Genomic DNA, 18,592 nt, shown 5'->3' on the forward strand with positions numbered 1-18,592 from the left:
TCCAGACTTAGTGCCTAGGGAAAATTCAGGTTTTAAATGCCCCCTGAAAGACAGCAGAATCAGGGCCATCCACATTTCAAATTGTTCCATAAGGCAGACACGGCAATAGAGAAACATGTCTCTTGCATCCTACTAGATAAAATTGTTTAAGTGATGAGTTCTGGAGAGAGAGATATAGCATAATAGGCAGCATAAAAATATCATAAAGAAATGATTTTCAGGAAATTTTCACTTTTCTGATATGCTTGCTTTAAAGAACATTTTACAAAATGTTTTAAATATTTAAACAATGCTTTTATGTACAGGTAATTGCACAGTTGTTCTTCTAAAAGTGTTTTTTATACTGTTAGGGTGTGAAGCTAACAAACCTATAGACCTGTTTTAGCATTAATTTAAGTTAGTATAAAAAGCAGCACAATAAAAATGGGGCCTTTTCACCCACCTATAATAAACCAGAGGACAGAAACACGTACATACCTGTTCTTTCCCCTGCACACCTTTTGAAAGTATTTTTTTTTCCTTTGGTACAGGTTTAAGTCCTCAGTGTGAACTTTGGCAGTGTGAACTCCTGACTTTTAAAGTGTCTTCTTGATGACGGCCACACTTTTCTGCCCCAAAGGAGAAAAAAGCATGTAGGCAGCTGGGATGAGCTAGAAAACCTATAGAAGGCAGCATAAAAGAATAGAATTATACAATATCCAACTACAATTTACCTCAAAATGCTGGGGGAACAAAATTAAAGTTCCCCATCTTGAATCTTTATGAAGACTTCTGTCCTGGTGTTGCTGCTTATCTCTTCCCCAGAATCCTGGTTGATTAGCTAGATCAGAGTCAGGCAGTTTGTGCCCCACCCCCTCAATTTCAAGAACCATTTTTTCCAATCCAAATCCCCTCCCAAGGTGGAAATTGGTGGACCTTTTAAAGATTTGTGAGAGGGAGATAGAAAGCCAAAAGAAAGCCTATTCCACTTTTTAATAACTACAGTATTTCATAACCACCACCACAATAATCAGAAAAGGAAGTTTATTTTTCTCAGTTTGGAAGAAGGTCTATATGTCATCCTTTAAGTCCTCTCAAAGAAGTTTGACCTGCTAGCTACACTCAGTCCAATGGTGCCATGATTCCTGGGGTTCCAGGCAGAATATAAAGGCAAAGCATAGCATCCCAGGGCAGAAACAGCTACCCATTCTTAAAGTAGGATTTGGGAAGTGGGTGAGGCTCTCCAGGCTCAGCAAGAAACACAAAGGGCTGCTTGGCCAAGGGCCACATGTTCCCAGAGGTCTAAGCATTTCCTATGACTGATCCTTTGCAATGGAGATGCCAAGGTTTGGCCGTGGAACCTGTTGCTGATATGTCACTCTCAGCCTAGACCAGTAGCCTAAGGCTCCATAGCACTGCTTGAATGTCCAAGAGCATCTCCATAAATTCAGGCAGGGAGACTGCTGGGTAGGAAAATGGTTTCATATGGGAAAAATAGGAGGGGGAGCTATGTCCTTCACCTCGACCTCCAGAATGAATGGTGAGCTACTAATACAATCAATCAATCTATACTTCCCCACACAGTATTAAACAAACCATTTGGCTGAGAAAACTTTGTTCAGCAGGAAAGCAGACACATTAATAGTGCAAAGCATAGAACATAGAATAACAGAGTTGGAAGGGACCTTGGAGGTCTTTTAGTCCAACCCCATACTCAAGCAGGAGACCCTATAACAGTGATGGTGAACCTTTTAGAGACCGAGTGCCCAAATTGCAACCCAAAACCCACTTATGTATCGCCGGGTGCCGGGTGGGCATGGACCGCCGGGTGGGCATGGACAGCGTGGGTGTTGCTACAGTGGTCATGGCAGTTGGGTGGGCGTGGCCAGGGTGGGCATGGCCAGCTCATTGTTGCTCCTTGGGAGGGACGCCTGTGGGGGTCGGGCAGGGCTGGGGGAGATCCTGAGGGGTCTCTGGCTGGTGGGTGGTGGACAGGAGGCTCGTCCTGCGGGGGAGGCGAGGCAAAGTGAGGCAGGGTGGGGGTGCCATTGTCGCAGGGCAAGGCGAGGCAGGGGCCGGGGCGGCTGCTGCCTGACATCATTGGCCCCCGCATACAGAGGCCAGTGAGCGCATGGGTACTGAGATGCATCAGGCCACGTGGGACCTCAGCGAGTTAGCAGGCAGCTGGTTGAAGAGTACAGTTGCCATCTCCAGGCATGGCGCGCATACCCACAGAGAAGGCTCTGAGTGCCGCCTCTGGCACCCGCGCCATAGGTTCGCCACCACTGCCCTATACCATTTCAGACAAATAGTTCTCCAGTCTCTTCTTAAAAGCCTCCTTCTTAAAAGCAATCTGCTTGAGGCAGAATCCATGACAAGGAGACGGTTAGGGTGAAACTGGTGTAATCTATTCTTTTTTGCACATTTGAAGTCTGCTTTAGTTATGAAATGTCTTGGACCTGTGCTGAAAAGAACCAAGAAGTCTTCAACAAAGAGCAGTAAATGTATTCTAATATCAGAGGAGAGTCAGACAGGACCATTAGACCCAAGTTCTAATGCAAGTCTTTGCTGGGATGGTTCTACAAAAATGATTATGCCAGTTCTTGCTGCAGTTACTGTTGGTCTGGTCAGTTTCTGAACACAATTCAATTCAAAGGATCCATCAATCCTTCCCCCATTTCCCCCCCAAAAAAACGGTTTTGTGAAGGACTTCGTGAGGATTAGCTCCCGAGATCTTGTTCCTGGACTAGCATCTGAAACCGCATGGTTGAAACAGGAGCCATGATCTTTGCTACGATGGTGCCTCTCTCTAAAATTCTTTTTTCCATGGAATATGATAGCAATGCTCTTGGGCTTAATTTCAGCATCAGATGATTTTCTTCTAATTGGCACTTTTTAAGGAGATGATTTAGGTTGCCAGATTATTTTATTGCTCAACTATGGAATATTTGTTTATAATGTGATAATTGTAATTTATTACCAATATGCCATTCCATGATTACAATCCTGTGGTGGTGCTGCCACCAAAAGCCCAGGGGGCCACAGCTGAGACCATTTCCCCATCAGTCCCTACGAGTGATACAATCCAGGTTTCAGCATGCCTGCTTCACCCATTCACATGGTTTACCCCTTCGTATATGCCTCAGTGCATGTTGATGAGCTTCCAGAAATCAATAAACATATGATTGTGTATATATGTATTATATTCGTGTATAAAAACAGCTGAGAACAGAGCATCAACAGCATCAGCAAGAAAAGTGTGAAACACCTCTGTGATTTCCTAATAGGACATGGCTTCAGGTAAGCTTCTGAGCATCAATAGGGAAGTTACTACTTTTTAAGGGATGGAGAGCTGGAATCTTTAATACCTATAAGGCATCCATTCAGTGGGTGCAGCTTTTACATTGAAAAAAGTGATTGTTTACTCATTTTCCATGTGATATATATCTATCAAGCAAAATATAGGCAGCAATCCTGGTTGTTATTAAATTTGGGAGCTAGAAGAGGTATTTATTTTTATTTCATTTATTGATATTTTACGATTTTATACTGGTGAGTTTCATGGAGACTGAAGCAACAGTTAGACCCAATTCTCCCAAGGGAGAAACAAAAAACAAACAGAGAATGCCACTAATTGTACCCAAAGATGCTTTTTCTTGAGGCAACTGAACTTTCTTGTTTTTCTTTGAAGATATTTTACTTCTCATCCAAGAAGCTTCCTCAGCTTTGACTGGATGGTGGGGAATGGAGAGAATTACACTCCTGCAGACAGCTGTTCATTTGCATTCTTTTAGCAAGTAGTTAAAGCTACCTGAAGGCTTATCTGTGAACAGCCCTCTCTCAACAAAGGGGGAGGGATCCGACATCATCTATCTCCAGTCTACAACCCAATCCTTTCAACAGTTCCAAGAAGGTTCCACACCCATTTGCACAACTCAGGGGACCCTGAAGACACAGATAAGCCTCCAGGTAGCTTTAACGACTTGCTAAAAGAATGCAAATGAACAGCTGTCTGCAGGAGTATAAATCTTTCCATTCCCCACCATCCAATCAGAGCTGAAGAAGCTTCTTGGATGAGAAGTAAAATATTTTCAAAGAAAAATAAGAAAGTCCAGTTGCCTCGTGAAAAAGCATCTTTGGGACAACTATGACCTGGATGACTGAGAATCTCTATAGCCACTAATTGTGGTTTATTCATCACATCCAGGTATCTGAAAAAATGCTCACTTAACATGGAGAAAACAGGAATTGCATATATGAAAAGTGTGTGACACTGCTGCAAAGGCAACTTGTAAAGCCTCCTATTTATTAACTCATCTAGAAGCATTAGGATGGTCAATTTTAAGAGAAACAGGGGGTGTATGCACAAATCATGCATTCTGTGTGGTTGTCTATAGCAGTGCTTCTGTTTTACATGGGTTCCTATTTGCTTCTGCCACCCAGAAACTCAACTGATGCTCTGCTCAACTGAAGCATCAGCAAGGTGGACTCTTTGTGCATGTGCGTCTTTTGCACATATGTAAGTTTCCAGTCATGAAAAGAACTTGGGGTTAGTGCTTGATTATGCTTTAGAGTGGAGAACTTACCAATATTTTATTTAAGAAGTCAACCTCCTTCACCTTCTTCTGCAGGAACCAGTAGACCTTCCTCTTTGCTTACCATTGGCTTGTTTATCTTGGCTCTGCAATGGGCAGACGGAGGAGCCTTCCCCACAATACCACTCTCCAGTCTGTTTACCAATGCTGTGCTAAGAGCACAGCATCTCCATCAGCTTGCAACAAATACCTACAAGGAATTTGTGAGTAGCGGTCCATGGTTTAGGTCAGCTAAACATTTAGGTCACATCATAATTCCTGGTAAAAGCAAGCTAGAATGTTTAGCAGTTTGGAAGCAGAACATCTAAAAGTAAGATTCATCTAAAAGTAACATGGGGAATTCCCTAGGCTCTCGGGATATATTAAAACTTTTAAAAAGAGGTATCCAAAGCATGACAAGTAGCACTTTAATTGTGATTTCTCCCTTACATTTTTTATATCTTCTCAAATCTTCCGTTACCATATCAACTAAGAGTTGCCGCAAATCAGAACAATTTTTAGATAAGGCTGTCTTTTGAAACATTTACTATCTGTTTGCTCTCCCAAGTAATATTACAACTTCATTGCTTCTGATTTTAATGTTTTTGCTCAGTTAGTGAATTTTCAGATAATGTTATTCAAAGCTCTGCACACTCTCATCTCTCCTACTTCTTTGTAAATGGTGGCATTTTATGGAACTTATATAGGAGCGTTCCTATATCCCAGAAGAGCAGCGATACTCCAACAAGAATTCTCAGACTGTATATTGTTACTCTGAAGCTATCCCTTCACCCACGAGGAAAGAGGAAACTCAACAAAAAACAGTAAGCAGACTCCCATCATGTTTTATTCCATGGAAGAATTATTTTGGTGCCCCAGATATATAGCCTTGTGTTGCCTATGTAAAAACTTCCCACTTTCACTAAGTTCTCAAGAAATGTTCAACAAGGAGCAATAAGTGGATAAGTCAATGGAAATGGACAGTAGATAAGGATAGAAGGAATTCAAAGTGGGCTGGACTTAGATCTTTTGTGGGCATGAAGGAACTCATGACTGATGACACCTTTTTTTAAAATATATTTTATTGGGTTTTTTTATTTTAACAAAGAGTACTTTAGACACACCGTGGTGTTTGGGTAAACAAACAATTCAAGGTGAAAAACATACATAAACAGCTCAACTTAATACATTCACTATCATCTCTCTATTTCTCACAAATAACATAAGAGATTTAATATATTCCATTTCTAGCTTAAATTTCTGTTACTACTCCACCTGTTTTAAAGCTTTATCAATTTAAAATTACCATAATCAAATATTGTTTTACATCAACAAATTATCACTTCAAGTATCTCTACCGTGTATATTAAAGTTTTTAATCTCTCTCAGCCCTTTTCTTATCACCAATCTCATTCATTTCTTCTTCCAGTGATAACTAACTTAATTTAAAAAAACAATAATGTTGAACCTTAGTTCCTTTCAATTCATTACTCAAAGTTCAGATATCCAATTAGTTATTGTTGAGTCCTCGGCTTAATGGCGAATGAGCACAGAACATCTCGTAATGTCAAGAAGTCTTTATTGTAGTCTCTTCTGCTCCGTTACATCTCTGAGGCTCGCAGGCCTCTCTGCTTCCCTTAATAACGTTTCCCCGGGCAGAATGGCAACAATTAGGCATGCTCCGCGCCTCGCGCATGTGCGCAAAGCCTGCGCCAGCCAGTCTGGTCCCGGGCAGCTTGCAACTGCCCGGGACCATTGCAACGTCCCGAGCTTGCCTTTGCAGGCTCAGGACACAACACCCCTTCCCCCCCCCCGGCTAAGACTATATGAATAGTTACACACGACCTCAACACGAGCGTGGTGTGCCAACCCATGCTCCAAATGGTACCGGGCTATTGTTCTGGGATTAATACCCAATGCCCGTATTTCCAACGCTCCCAACAACAGACACCCTCTCACTGTTTCTGCTTTGCCAGCAGAGTTACAAAGTCCTCAAGATACTTAGGAGATCTCTTGACTCTCTGTGACCTCCTTAGAACCTGAGAATCCCCACTTTCTTTTTGCACAGAGGATGACATGAAGCTGCCCCCTCTTTCAGACCCTGGTGGTCCCCATGGACCGTGCCCCGTTGCCTGGTCTGCTTGCTTGCCCACCGGGCTTGTCAGACCAGGACTTTGTTCTCCCAATAACCTGGTTGACCTGCCTAGTTGCAGGCTCTCTGGCCCCTCTATAAAACTGTCACTGTTAGGCAACTCTGTAGAGCCTCCCAGGCCCACACTGGACCTATCAAGGGACTGCATCCCTTCGCTCCCCGCCCCGTAACGGGACTGTCTGGGGTTTCAGTATTTCCCCAAAACTCAGTTGCCCCCCCATCTGTGCCGGAGGTGTCAGAATTGGGATTTGCCTCTCCGATCACCTCCCTGTGTGACTGCCTCTTTCTGGAAACAGTAGCAGTATTGGGGCAACTAGACTGTTTGTGTGCCAGCTCTCTTGCAATGTTTGAGTTATTAGGATGCTCCCGGTTATTCTCCCTGACTAGAGTGCTGAATAGTATTGGTGAATGATGAGTATGCCCCCTGGGTGACTCCCTGGCTGGAGTAGGCACTGGTGCCTGTGTGCTTCCTAGTTCCCATGGATTCCTGTTTGGAACACTTGCGGAATCTTGGAATAGGCCATCTGTGGCCTCTCTGTTGGGGCCCGGCTGCTGCCAACACCCATCCCTTTGCCCATAATGTCCCCCTACCCCCCTGGAAAAGGCCCAGGAGTTTCCGAGGGTAAGTCCAGTCATGTACACAGCTGGTCGATATGCCGCCAAAGGACACGACCGTCATCCAGCGAGACCTCTTATGACAAAGGGCCAGTAACCTTGCATATTACAGCAGGAACCCATAAGTGACCAGGCCCATAATTACGGGTCCATACCGGGGCACCAACTTGCAGATACCTTGGTGCCCTGGATTGTGCAGCCTTAGGAGGCAATCTGTCCGGGTACAACCTGTCAAGTTTGGTGATCAGTTTGCGTCCCCAGCGAAGTTCAGCTGGGCTTTTCCCAGTAGAAGTTGAAGGTTGGTGCAGTACGCAAGAAGAAAGTCTGCCAACCTGTGGTGCCAGTCCCCATATGTCAGTTTCTTTAAAGCATCCTTGGTGATGCGGACCATTCGTTCAGCCATACCGTTGGTGGAAGGGTGGAATGGTGCAGAGGTGGCATGACGAATCATGTTGGCCTGTAAGAAAACTTGAAATTTGGAAGAGGTGAATTGAGGGCCATTGTCAGACACCAAAACATCCGGAAGCCCATGTGCAGCAAAAATCCCCCTCAGTACTTGAATGGTCTTGGCAGCGGTGGTTGAGGAGACAGGTACAACCTCAAGCCACTTTGAATAGCTATCAACAAGGACCAAGAAGAATTGACCCTGAAAGGGCCCAGCATAATCAATGTGCACCCTAGACCAAGGTGACTATGTTTCCTCCCATCTATGCCTTGGGCATTTCTGGGCGTGAGCGCTGACACAGGTGGCATGCATGCACCTTAGCCTCAATTTCCTTGTCTAACCCAGGCCACCACAAATGGCTGCGCCCAAGCGCCTTCATTCTTACAATGCCAGGATGGCCCTCATGAAGGGAAGCCAAGACCCTAGATCTCATTGAGGTAGGAATAACAACTCTGCTGCCCCACAGGAGACAACCCTGAAAAGTGGATAACTCATGTTTCTTAAACCAGAAACTCTGAAACTCAGTACCTGAACAACTCTCTGGCCAGCCAGACAAAACCCAGGATAAGACACGAGAATGTGTGAGATCTGTGGCTGATTCAGCAGCCACATCCCTGGCATTTAAAGGTGACTGGCAGCGCCTGAATGGAAAGGATGTTGATAGCAGGGGCGAGGTCAGCCTCTATCACTTGTAAGGGTAATCTACTGAGGCCATCAGCATGGCCCATTTCTTTGCCAAGTTTGTGAACTAAAGAAAAATCATAGGCTGACAGAAATATGGACCATCTCAGCATCCTGGGGGAGATGATATGGGGGGTTTGTTTGTTTGTAGTAAACAACCCCAACAAAGGCTTATGGTCAGTGTAGACCTTGAAATGTCTGCCATATAAAAAAATCATGGAATTTTTTTAATCCCACCAACAACAGCTAAGGCCTCCCTGTCTATCTGGGCGTAGTTTCGCTCAGCAGAAAACAAGGTTCTGGAGTAATAAGCAACAGGAACCTGAGTTCCATCAGGTCTTAGATGGCTAAGTACTCATAAGGGGAGGCATCACAAGCGATGCACACAGGAAGAGTTTCATTAAAATGTGCAAGCACATTATTGGATGTAAGTAAGGCCTTAACCTCATTGAAGCTTGCTTCATGTGCTTGTGACCACTTCCACACTGCCTGTTTGTCCAGAAGCCTATGAAGTTGTTCAGCTACATTAGCTTTGTTAGGAATGAATGCATTATAGAAATTCAAGAGGCCCAGAAAAGCTTGTAGTTCAGCTTTGGACTTAGGCCTAGGAGCTTGCATAATAGCCTTTAATTTGGACTCAGCAGGATGAATGCCATTGGCATCTATTTTGAATCCCAGAAAATCTGTAGAAGGCACCCCAATTTTACATTTATCTTTTTTAAGCTTGAGGTCTGTTTTCCGGAACCGCAGCAGGACAGCCCTCAATCTCTCAGCTAATTTTTGAGTGGAGTCTCCAGCTATTAAGACATCATCAAAATAGGGGCAAACCCGTGGTATACCCCTCAAGATATTTTCCATTACGCTTTGGAAAATTCCAGGAGCCACATTTACTCCAAATTGTAGTCTTTTGACTTTGAATGCCCCCCTTTTTGTGTTACAATGGTTTGTGCTACAGCAGCAGCTTCATCAACAGGTAACTGTTGATAAGCCTGTACTAAATCTAGCTTTGCAAAAACACACCCCCCCTTGAGGGAGGCCAGAATATGACTGACTACAGGTACAGGATATGCATGTTGTTGCAATGCCTTGTTTAGAGTGCATTTGTAATCTGCACAGATGCGAATGTCCCCATTAGCCTTAAGAGGCATGACTATGGGAGTTTCCCAAGGACTTGAGTCAACAGGTTCTAAGACACCTTGCTGAATCAATTTGTCCAATTCAGCATCAATTTTTCCTTTTAAAGCAAAAGGTACTCTCCTTGCTTTTACTCTGATAGGAGTGACAGTGGGGTCCAGCTTTAAGGAAACTGGGGGTCCTTTGTATGTACCCAGCTGAGGGCTGAAGACATCTGCAAATTCTTTGCAGACTTCTTGTAGACCTAATGTTTACGAACTGTTAAGCCCTATAACTTGTATTCCCAAGGCCTCAAACCAATCAAGTCCTATGAGACTCGTGCGTTCACCCCCAACTACCAATACGTCTAATGGACCTTCAAAATCCTTGTATTGTACATTAAGGGTGGCCTCCCCCTTAACACACACTTTGGAGTTTTGAAAGTCTGTTAGAACTATATTGGATGGCCTAAGCTTGGGCTGTAACCCACTGCTAGAGCAAATCTTTCTGAATGTGTGAATGGAAATAATTGAAAGTGCAGACCCAGTGTCTAGTTCCATAACCAATGGAACTCCTTGCAACTTCACCTTAAGTGACAGTTTCTTTTTAAGTGGCTTGTGTCTTTCCTATGGCTGGGGACCCTGGTACCTTTCAGGCGCAATTCTTCTCAGGATTGTACTTTCTGACGGCCCAGACACACAGCTGCTATGTGGCCTTGCTTCCCACATGCTCTACAGATTGCACAATGGAACCTGCAGTCGGTCCTCTTGTGGCAACCTCCACACCTGAAACACTTGGGTACAGCTGAAGACTTTTCTTTGCCTTCCTTCTGCTTCCTTTCTTTGGCTGAGTAAAGATGATCCACCTCGTCTTCAGGATCCTCTTCCGAGCTCTCCTGGACTCCCTCATGGTGCACGGAAACAGCTTCTGGAATGCTCCTGATAGGCCTCATGTTCTTGATTGCCCGACCTGCTGCCTCTTCTGCAGTAACCTCTCTCAAGGCATCTTGGAACGATATGTCTTCTTTTGCAAAAAGTCTCTGCTGCAAGTCTCTGTTCCTAAGCCCACAAACAAATCTGTCTCTCAACCTTTCTTCTAAGTCTTTAAACTCACAAGGCTTAGCTGCTCTTCTCAAAGCTGCAATGTATTCTTTAGCTGATTCACCAGCTCGTTGATCTCTCTGTTCAAAAGTATGTCTCCATGCAATAACAGACAACTTGGGCTGAAAATGTTCTTTTAGTAATTTTTTTAAATCTGTGTAGGTGACGGATTCAAGAGGCGCAGGGGCTGCTAAATTTTCAGCAATTTCAAATGCATCTTGACCACAGACACACAGCAAAGTAGTGGCCTTTAAGCCATCTTCTCTTACTTGGTTTACTCTAAAATAGTTTTCTACTCTGGCCACATAAGACTCCCATCTTTCTGGGTGCGTGACATCAAATTCAGACAGTCTCCCTATCTTCGCCATTTTCTCCTTTGTAAGGAAGGGGTCAATCAGCCAGCTTACCTCCAGCGATGCTGTACTGGCAGGCAGGTGCTGAATTTAACGCCGTCTTCCTAGCTGCTCTCAGGACTCCTGGGTAAGCTTACAATTCTTCTTAATTAATTGTAAGGCATCCCACCTTCATCGCCAGTGTTGAGTCCTCGGCTTAATGGTGAATGAGCACAGAATATCTCATAGTGTCAAGAAGTCTTTATTGTAGTCTCTTCTGCTCCGTTACAGTTCTGAGGTTCGCAGGCCTCTCTGCTTCCCTTAATAATGTTTCCCCGAGCAGAATGGCAACAATTAGGCGCGTTCCGCACCTTGCGCATGTGCGCGAAGCCGGCGCCAGCCAGTCTGGTCCCGGGCAGCTTGCAACTGTCCGAGACCATTGCAACGTCCTGAGCCTGCCTTTGCAGGCTCAGGACACAACAGTTATCATACCTTATCAGATCATATTATTATAGGCAAAAATCACCTAATCAATTTAAACACTTCAAAATTACATTCTCATGACTGAACATTTTTTTTAACTGCAGAACATATATATTTTTATCCTTAATACAATCCATAGAGCCAAGGTTCTTTTATCCAAACCATTCCATACAACAAAAAAAGCATCTAACTAATTTAAACTCATATGTACATAGTTATAACTGGCTTAATTAAGAGAAAAGAAAAAAGAAAAAATAATAATAACGTTAAACCTTAATTCATTTCAATTCATTACACAAACTTCAAATTCCATCCAATTAATTATCATACCTTATCAGATCATATTATTATACACAAAAATCACCTAATCAATTTAAGCACTTACTAATTTAAACACACATGTATATAATTACATTTTTCTTAGTTCTGGCTCTAGATCATTATCCTTAAAACAATCCATAAAATCAACATTGCCTTTTACTCCATTAAACATTTTTAAATTTCTTTTTCAATGACTGATGACACATTTGACCCCTCCCTCCCTCAGTTCAGACTGGTCATCTCCTACACAAATCAGGATTTATTGACCACAGAGACATCTTAACTATTCCTGACAGTTAGAATAATTAATCAGTGGAACGGCCTGTCTCCTGAGGTTTTGGATGCTCTAGCACTGGAGATTTTTGAGGGGAGATTGGATGGCCATTTGTCTGGGGTGGTGTGGGGTTTCCTGTCTGAGCAGGGGGTTGAACTAGAGGACCTCCAGGGTCCCTTCCAACTCTATTATTAGTGTTATTGTTATTATCTACTGCCCTTTCTGTTGACCATTTAGTAGTTCAGATTCTTGTAGAGAGCTGAAGCTTGCAATAAATCTTTATACTCATTTGAAAAACAAAACAAATAGCAGTAAGTGTATTCTAAACATAGGAGAAGAATCAGAGAGCTAATCAGATACCCAGGTAAAAATGAAAGGGACTAGATAATATAGTCAACCATCTGTAGGGCTGCCAATTCCTCATTTCTATGTTGCAGGATCTGATTTCTTAAGGACAGAGCTTTAGAAACTCTACACTATATCACATTTACAAATTTCAAATATCTTTGACCAAGATTCAGGCAAGGATCTGGACATAGGCTGTATCTCTCTTGCATGCCCTGGCAATAACTTTTTTTCCTCTGATGTTTCCTTATGATGGTACCTTTATCTTGATCACAACCCATGAGTAAGACATACTTAAGCTGTCTTTTATCTCTGCATACTTCCCAAGCTGTACAGGTCAGTTTTCCATATCTCAATAGCCATAAAATGTGTAAAATCTGTTATGCTTCATCACCCATGCATCAGAGGTATAGTCAGGGGACCAACAGTCGGTGGGATTAGAAAGATGCTTATCGACTGCTCCAGAATGATGCAGGCATGCCCCTCTCCCTAGTCTGCTCCAATTCCTCTGTTGATATTCCATGTTTGTCCCCACCTAAAGAATATGATTCAGCAGCACTTGGTAGTGGTCTATCACAATTGCACGATGGTACCAAACTGCTTAAATAGCAGTATTGTATGTAGCATTAGTCATGGGACCAACTCTTTCCATACCTCCACCGTTTCCAGCACTAAAGTATCTGGAAGTTTCTAATATAAAAAAGAATGTGGCAAGGGAGAAGAATGCTAAACAAAAGTTTTGTTTCTCATTTAGTTCCTTTCATGACTCCAATCTTCTTTATTCAGTTTGGAAAGGCAGCACAAAAGGGACCCTAGTGATACAACAGTTCTGAAATTATATCTTTCCTCTTCTAACTGGAGTGCTATGAGTACATCAGTGCTTCAGAGAACAGGGTAAGAGGGTGACATTACAGCCCCACGCCTTACCTACATTCCTTGTGACATTGCACACACAGGAGGACCTTGTGAGGCAATAGTGTGAATCTGCTCCATAAATAATAGGTGTTTTTCCAATCAACTAGTGATGTGAAGAAGGAAGGCACCAAAGCCACAAGACTAAACTGCTATCATTTTGTTTCGTGAGCTATATTCATAATCAGAGTAACATCATTAAATAGTGAGTCAGAATGAGGATCAGCACTAGAGGCAATACATTTTCTGCAAACAAACTGTACTTTTCTGTCAATGCAGGGATCTTCTGGATAGCATTTGAACTCAACACTGAGAAAGACCAAAAGCTAAAGTCACCTACTTTACTAAGCTGAAATCATGCTTTACAAATCACAAGTCTGGATTCATACAGCACATGGTTAAAGGCAAACATAGATTATGGTTTTCTATGGTGAACTCAGTCATATTATGCCAATCCATCACAGAACATGCTACTCTGCTAATGGTATCTCTGCAAATTTTCTCATTGCTTCTTTCGATTAACCAATATCAGCAAGAACGCTGTTTGTTTTTGGCTTAATTAAATATATAAAAACCCATCCACTGTGGCTTATAAGCAACTATTTCCTATATAGAGAAGCTTCCACATTAAGCCAAAAAGAAATCAGATCGTATTATGGATTAGTTTTACGTGTCATGCTTTCATAGAAACAAGGAGACATATTCTATCTATAAAAATCTAAAAGCCACCCAGGAAGCATTTTTATCTATTACTGTCACATGTCCTCTCCAATAATGGAAAGTGTATCACTGCTGTTTAGCAAGAAGCTAAGTTTAAAGCAGGTTCAAGGAACTGATCAGAAAATAGACAATTTGCCCTGGCTGCAATTTTTCTTGCCTGTTGAACTTCTATTGCCATCTGTCTTAAGACAGACAACAGAAGGCTACTGTCCTTGCTCTCTTCCTTTGAGCTCTAAGAGGTCAGGATAGAAATCAGAAGTTTTAAAGCTGCTTTTAAAACTATTTTATCTATTGTATCTATTTTTCTAGGACATGGAACTGCTGAGGTTTTCACTGATTCTCATTCAGTCCTGGCTAAATCCTATACGGTTTCTAAGCAGGATGTTTACAAACAGTCTTGTGTTTGGGACCTCAGACAGAGTTTACGAAAAACTCCAGGACTTGGAACAAGGCATCCAAGTTCTTATGAGGGTAAGCAATCCCTCCCAAGGAGAGCTTTTTACCTACTATCACAGATTGTGCTGTCCCATCTGGCTAATGTTATGAAATTAGAGAAGACAGACACCTCTACGCATAAAATCAGAACAATCACAGCCCTCAAGATTATTACTTTCCATTGAGAAAGCCTTGCTATTATGATTTATCAACACTAGAAAAATATAGAAATAGAGAAAAATATAAGTAGTCTTTGACTTATGGCCAGTCATTTATTGACCATTTGAGGGTACAATGTATCAACAAAAAGATTCTCATGATCCAGATTCAAAGTTCCAATGGCTGCTCGCTCCTTGGTCACATGACCACATTTTGGGCTCTTGACAAACGGTCCTCATTTACAGCCTTTCAGCACTCAGTTGTCAGATCTCTGCAATTTATGATGTTTCTTGTGGGAATTAGCATTTACTTCCAGGTTCCAGCAAGGAAAAAAAAACGACTGCTTTTTGTGGGGGGGGGAAGAGGTGGATTGCTTGCACAATGGGCTTGCTTTTTGTGTTTGCTTAACTGCCATTAAAAAAAAGTAAAATCAGATTGGTCACATGATGACCCACCTAATAACCAGCATGACTTACAATCATAATTCTGGACTCAATTACAGTCATAAGTTGAAGACTACCTGTATAAAACTGTGACATGAATGGGGCTATTAATAAAGGATAAAGAAAATTACCCGATTTTGAGATTATAACTGATAGTATATGGATTTGCAGTATTCTTTAAAGCAAAAAAAAACAAAACCCAAAAATGTGTTCAATGATCATGGAATCTGCAGAATGAGATTAGACCTTCATAATTATTATTATAGTTATTCAACTCAGTGTCTTCCAGACATCTTTAACTCTCCCATTAATCTGCAACCAGCACAGCCCTTGATCTCCTAGTCCAGAACTCAAAAGTTGCTAAACAATATGGAGCTCATACTATATTCAGATGCTTCCCTGAGATTGGGAAAAGTGGGAATTTTGTCACCCACCCATGGTTGTGCACCCACCCATGGACTATGGTGGAATGGAGTTCAGAGGGTCACAATGATGCAGCTACAGGCTAACTATTCCTTTTATGTTCATAAAACAGGAAGTACACAAAATCATAAAAACACAGTATGTCCTAATCCTTGGACTTAGTACTTAGTATATTACAAATTACATTATTATAAATTATTATTATAAATTATATTGGATAAAATTTATATTTTATTATAACTATTTAGCAGTCATTACATTAAATATATCAGAAATTATACATTATGATAAATTATCTTAATTTCCTAGTAAATCTGAGTTGAGGATGTATTTGTGTGTTGTATGTGATTTTTTTTGAAGCAGAATGAGATGCTTAATGCTTTTGTACACTTACAACATCTACTTCCAGGAGGTGGAGGATGGTACTTCTCAGGGCCTTCAGCTGCTTAGACCCAGCTATGAAAAGTTTGAATTCAATCTCCAGAGTGAAGCTGCTTTGCTGAAAAACTACAATCTCTTGTCCTGCTTCAGGAAAGACCTGCACAAAGTGGAGACCTTCCTGCGAGTGATGAAATGCCGTCGTTTTAGAGAAATCAGTTGTGTCCCCTAAACGCAGAAAAGACCCGCCACTCCATTCCACTTTTCCTGCGCAGTTTCCTAGAACCTGGAAAAGTGAATGTGCTGTTGCTGTGCCAACTGCCTACATACCTGAGTCAAGTCTAGAGCAACCAATTGCATTTCAAAGCCCTGCTGTTTGTGAAATCCCTCAATGCTCCTTAATATCTGTGCAAAAATAAATGCAATTTTGCTGCTGAAGAATGAGTGGTATAAGCTGACTGGCTCCGTTAGATCTGTCTCTTAAATGATAAAGAACACAATCTTAAAGGCATTGACCTCATTTTACACAGGATCACTATATTGCTGTCAGACAGCTATTCTGCTCAAAACAAGGTATTTGTAAACCTATTTATAAATGTAATTTTCCTTCACTTTAATTCCTAGAAAATTAAGACAAACAAATCCAAATAAAAGACTACACGAAGAAACCCTAAAAGATCACCACTCAGATAATCTTATTAACTTGTAGTTTAATTTTTTTTCATACTAACAATAGCACGTAGACTTATATTGCACTTCATACTGCTTTACAGCCCCTTGTTGCATATTACCCGCAACAATCTGAGTCCTCATTTTACTGACCTCGGAAGGATGTGTAAGGTTTGTTGGTGAATAAAATCTGAGATCCTCACAAGCCCAAAGAGAAACTCAGATGGAGGCTTCAGGAGCAGGAAAACAGCTCTTTATTCAGCCGAGTGAAGAAGCTGGGTGGACAACCTCCCGGTACACGGGCAACAGCGTGCTATGGAAGAGCCACACCTGGAGGGGGGGGAAGCTTCATTTTTATACAGTGTCTTGCCTAGTCGCAATTGCACACAGCAGCAAAGAAACAATTGTTAGGTGTTTCCTGCACAAGCGTAGTGTACAAAAGTTGCTTCATTCCCCACCCCCTTTTTTTAAAAAAATTGGCAATATGCTTACTGCTATCTGGTAGAAACTAGGGACATAGTTGGGTAGTTAGGTTATATTGGTCCATTCCACTAGGTGGAGTTAGTATTGTTAGCCACAACCATACTTTCACATGTAGACACTCTGACTTTTAAGGAAAAGGTCTCAGACTCTTCTCTTGAGAAGCAGAGCTGACCAATGATGGACATTTGAGTTATTCATCATGGAGGGTGGTCAAGAGCAGTCCACATTAGGTTCAAACAATCTACACTAGATATGTTAAGCTCCCAGCTTCCCATGGCCACTGTTCTCCATGTTGGTCCCCCCGCAAACATAATAGTTGGTGACATTTAAAGAACCAGCAATTTGTTCTGCTAAAAGTTTCTTGGTAACAGAAGGAATTTCAATTTTGTTTTCTAATTCATCATAAAAAGAAAGGAACAGTCTCTTTTCTATTGGGGTCAGATTAATTTTAGTTATAGTGATGGTGATCCAGGTAATTGGGTCCCATCCTGTACTCTCAATTCCCATTCCGTGTTCTTGGGATCCTTCTTCGAGTCCACAAAATGCAAGCATACAGGGGTACAATGTCTTCTGAGCAATCAGATTTTCCAATAACATTGGTTAGATTAAACCAACTGTTCTGCCCTGGCCACATCCTGGAGGGGGGGCTATCATTTGTATACCAATGGGTCTGGGAGGTACCGTTGTTGCTGTAAGCTGAAAACATATATTCTTTGTATGATATAGCTTTATTGCCAGCTTAGGTCCCAACAGGTGGCCCAAGGACTGAACTTTAAGGCATAGCAGGCATCAAAGCAGATCTGGCTTTTGGGACTAGTGGAGGTGCTGTTATTTTGTCCTAATAGAAGTCCCCGACTCTTCCCATTTTGGAATGCTAGAACCTGGATGGTTTTCTGGTATTTTACACTAGAGGGATCAATTCATGTTGCTTTTCCCGTATCATTACAAAGGGAAAATTGGGTAGTATTATGGACACATGTCCCAATAACCTTTTTGCAGTTCATCTGAGTATGGTATATCAGGGTCACTGTAAGCTTGTTCCCTGATGTGGTAATAATCTGGTACAAGCAGAACAATCAACTGGGGATTTGGTAGATCCTACTATCTTGAGAGTAAAAACATTAAGACAAGCAGTATGGCCATGCCAAAGATCAGATCCATCCTTCCCTCTTTCAGAGAAGGTATGGGGGAAGTAAGTAATAACAACACAAGACAACTGAGCCTGAAAGGCACAATGAAACAAAACAGATTATTTCAAGTGGAATCCAATGCATGATTCGGGTGGTTGTCTAGCTCGTCAGAGAGTGAGAACAAGTCAGTAGGTGATGACGGAATTTTAAGGAGTTTCAATTTGAGTTCGTCTAGCTTTGAGCTTGCCACTGAAAAGATGGAGATGATACCATCTTTATCCTCGATCCATGGGCCCACACCTTTAACCCTTCAACCTTTACTGCAGTAGAGATGCTGAGCAGCACTTGTTAGGCTTGGACCACTTTGGATCGACCAATGGAGGTGACAGTTCTTTGACTCACACCCACTCTCCAGGTTCAGCAAGC

At 42.1% G+C, this 18,592-nt stretch overlaps 1 protein-coding gene across 1 annotated transcript in view; it reads left to right on the top strand.

The window, feature by feature from the left end:
• Nucleotides 1-16,116, top strand: part of LOC120302686 (somatotropin-like) — a 39,747-nt gene extending 23,631 nt beyond the window's left edge. The window contains exons 4-8 of the mRNA XM_039331503.1: nt 3,267-3,279; nt 4,582-4,777; nt 5,261-5,377; nt 14,356-14,517; nt 15,916-16,116. Of these exons, the coding sequence (XP_039187437.1) occupies nt 3,267-3,279; nt 4,582-4,777; nt 5,261-5,377; nt 14,356-14,517; nt 15,916-16,116 (689 nt within the window). The remainder of the gene's footprint in view (nt 1-3,266; nt 3,280-4,581; nt 4,778-5,260; nt 5,378-14,355; nt 14,518-15,915) is intronic.
• The last annotated feature ends 2,476 nt before the right edge of the window (nt 16,117-18,592 follow it).

Source organism: Crotalus tigris, unplaced genomic scaffold (genome assembly GCF_016545835.1).
Source record: "Crotalus tigris isolate CLP2741 ecotype Arizona unplaced genomic scaffold, ASM1654583v1 scf7180000024437.13266115, whole genome shotgun sequence".
NCBI lineage: Eukaryota > Metazoa > Chordata > Lepidosauria > Squamata > Viperidae > Crotalus > Crotalus tigris.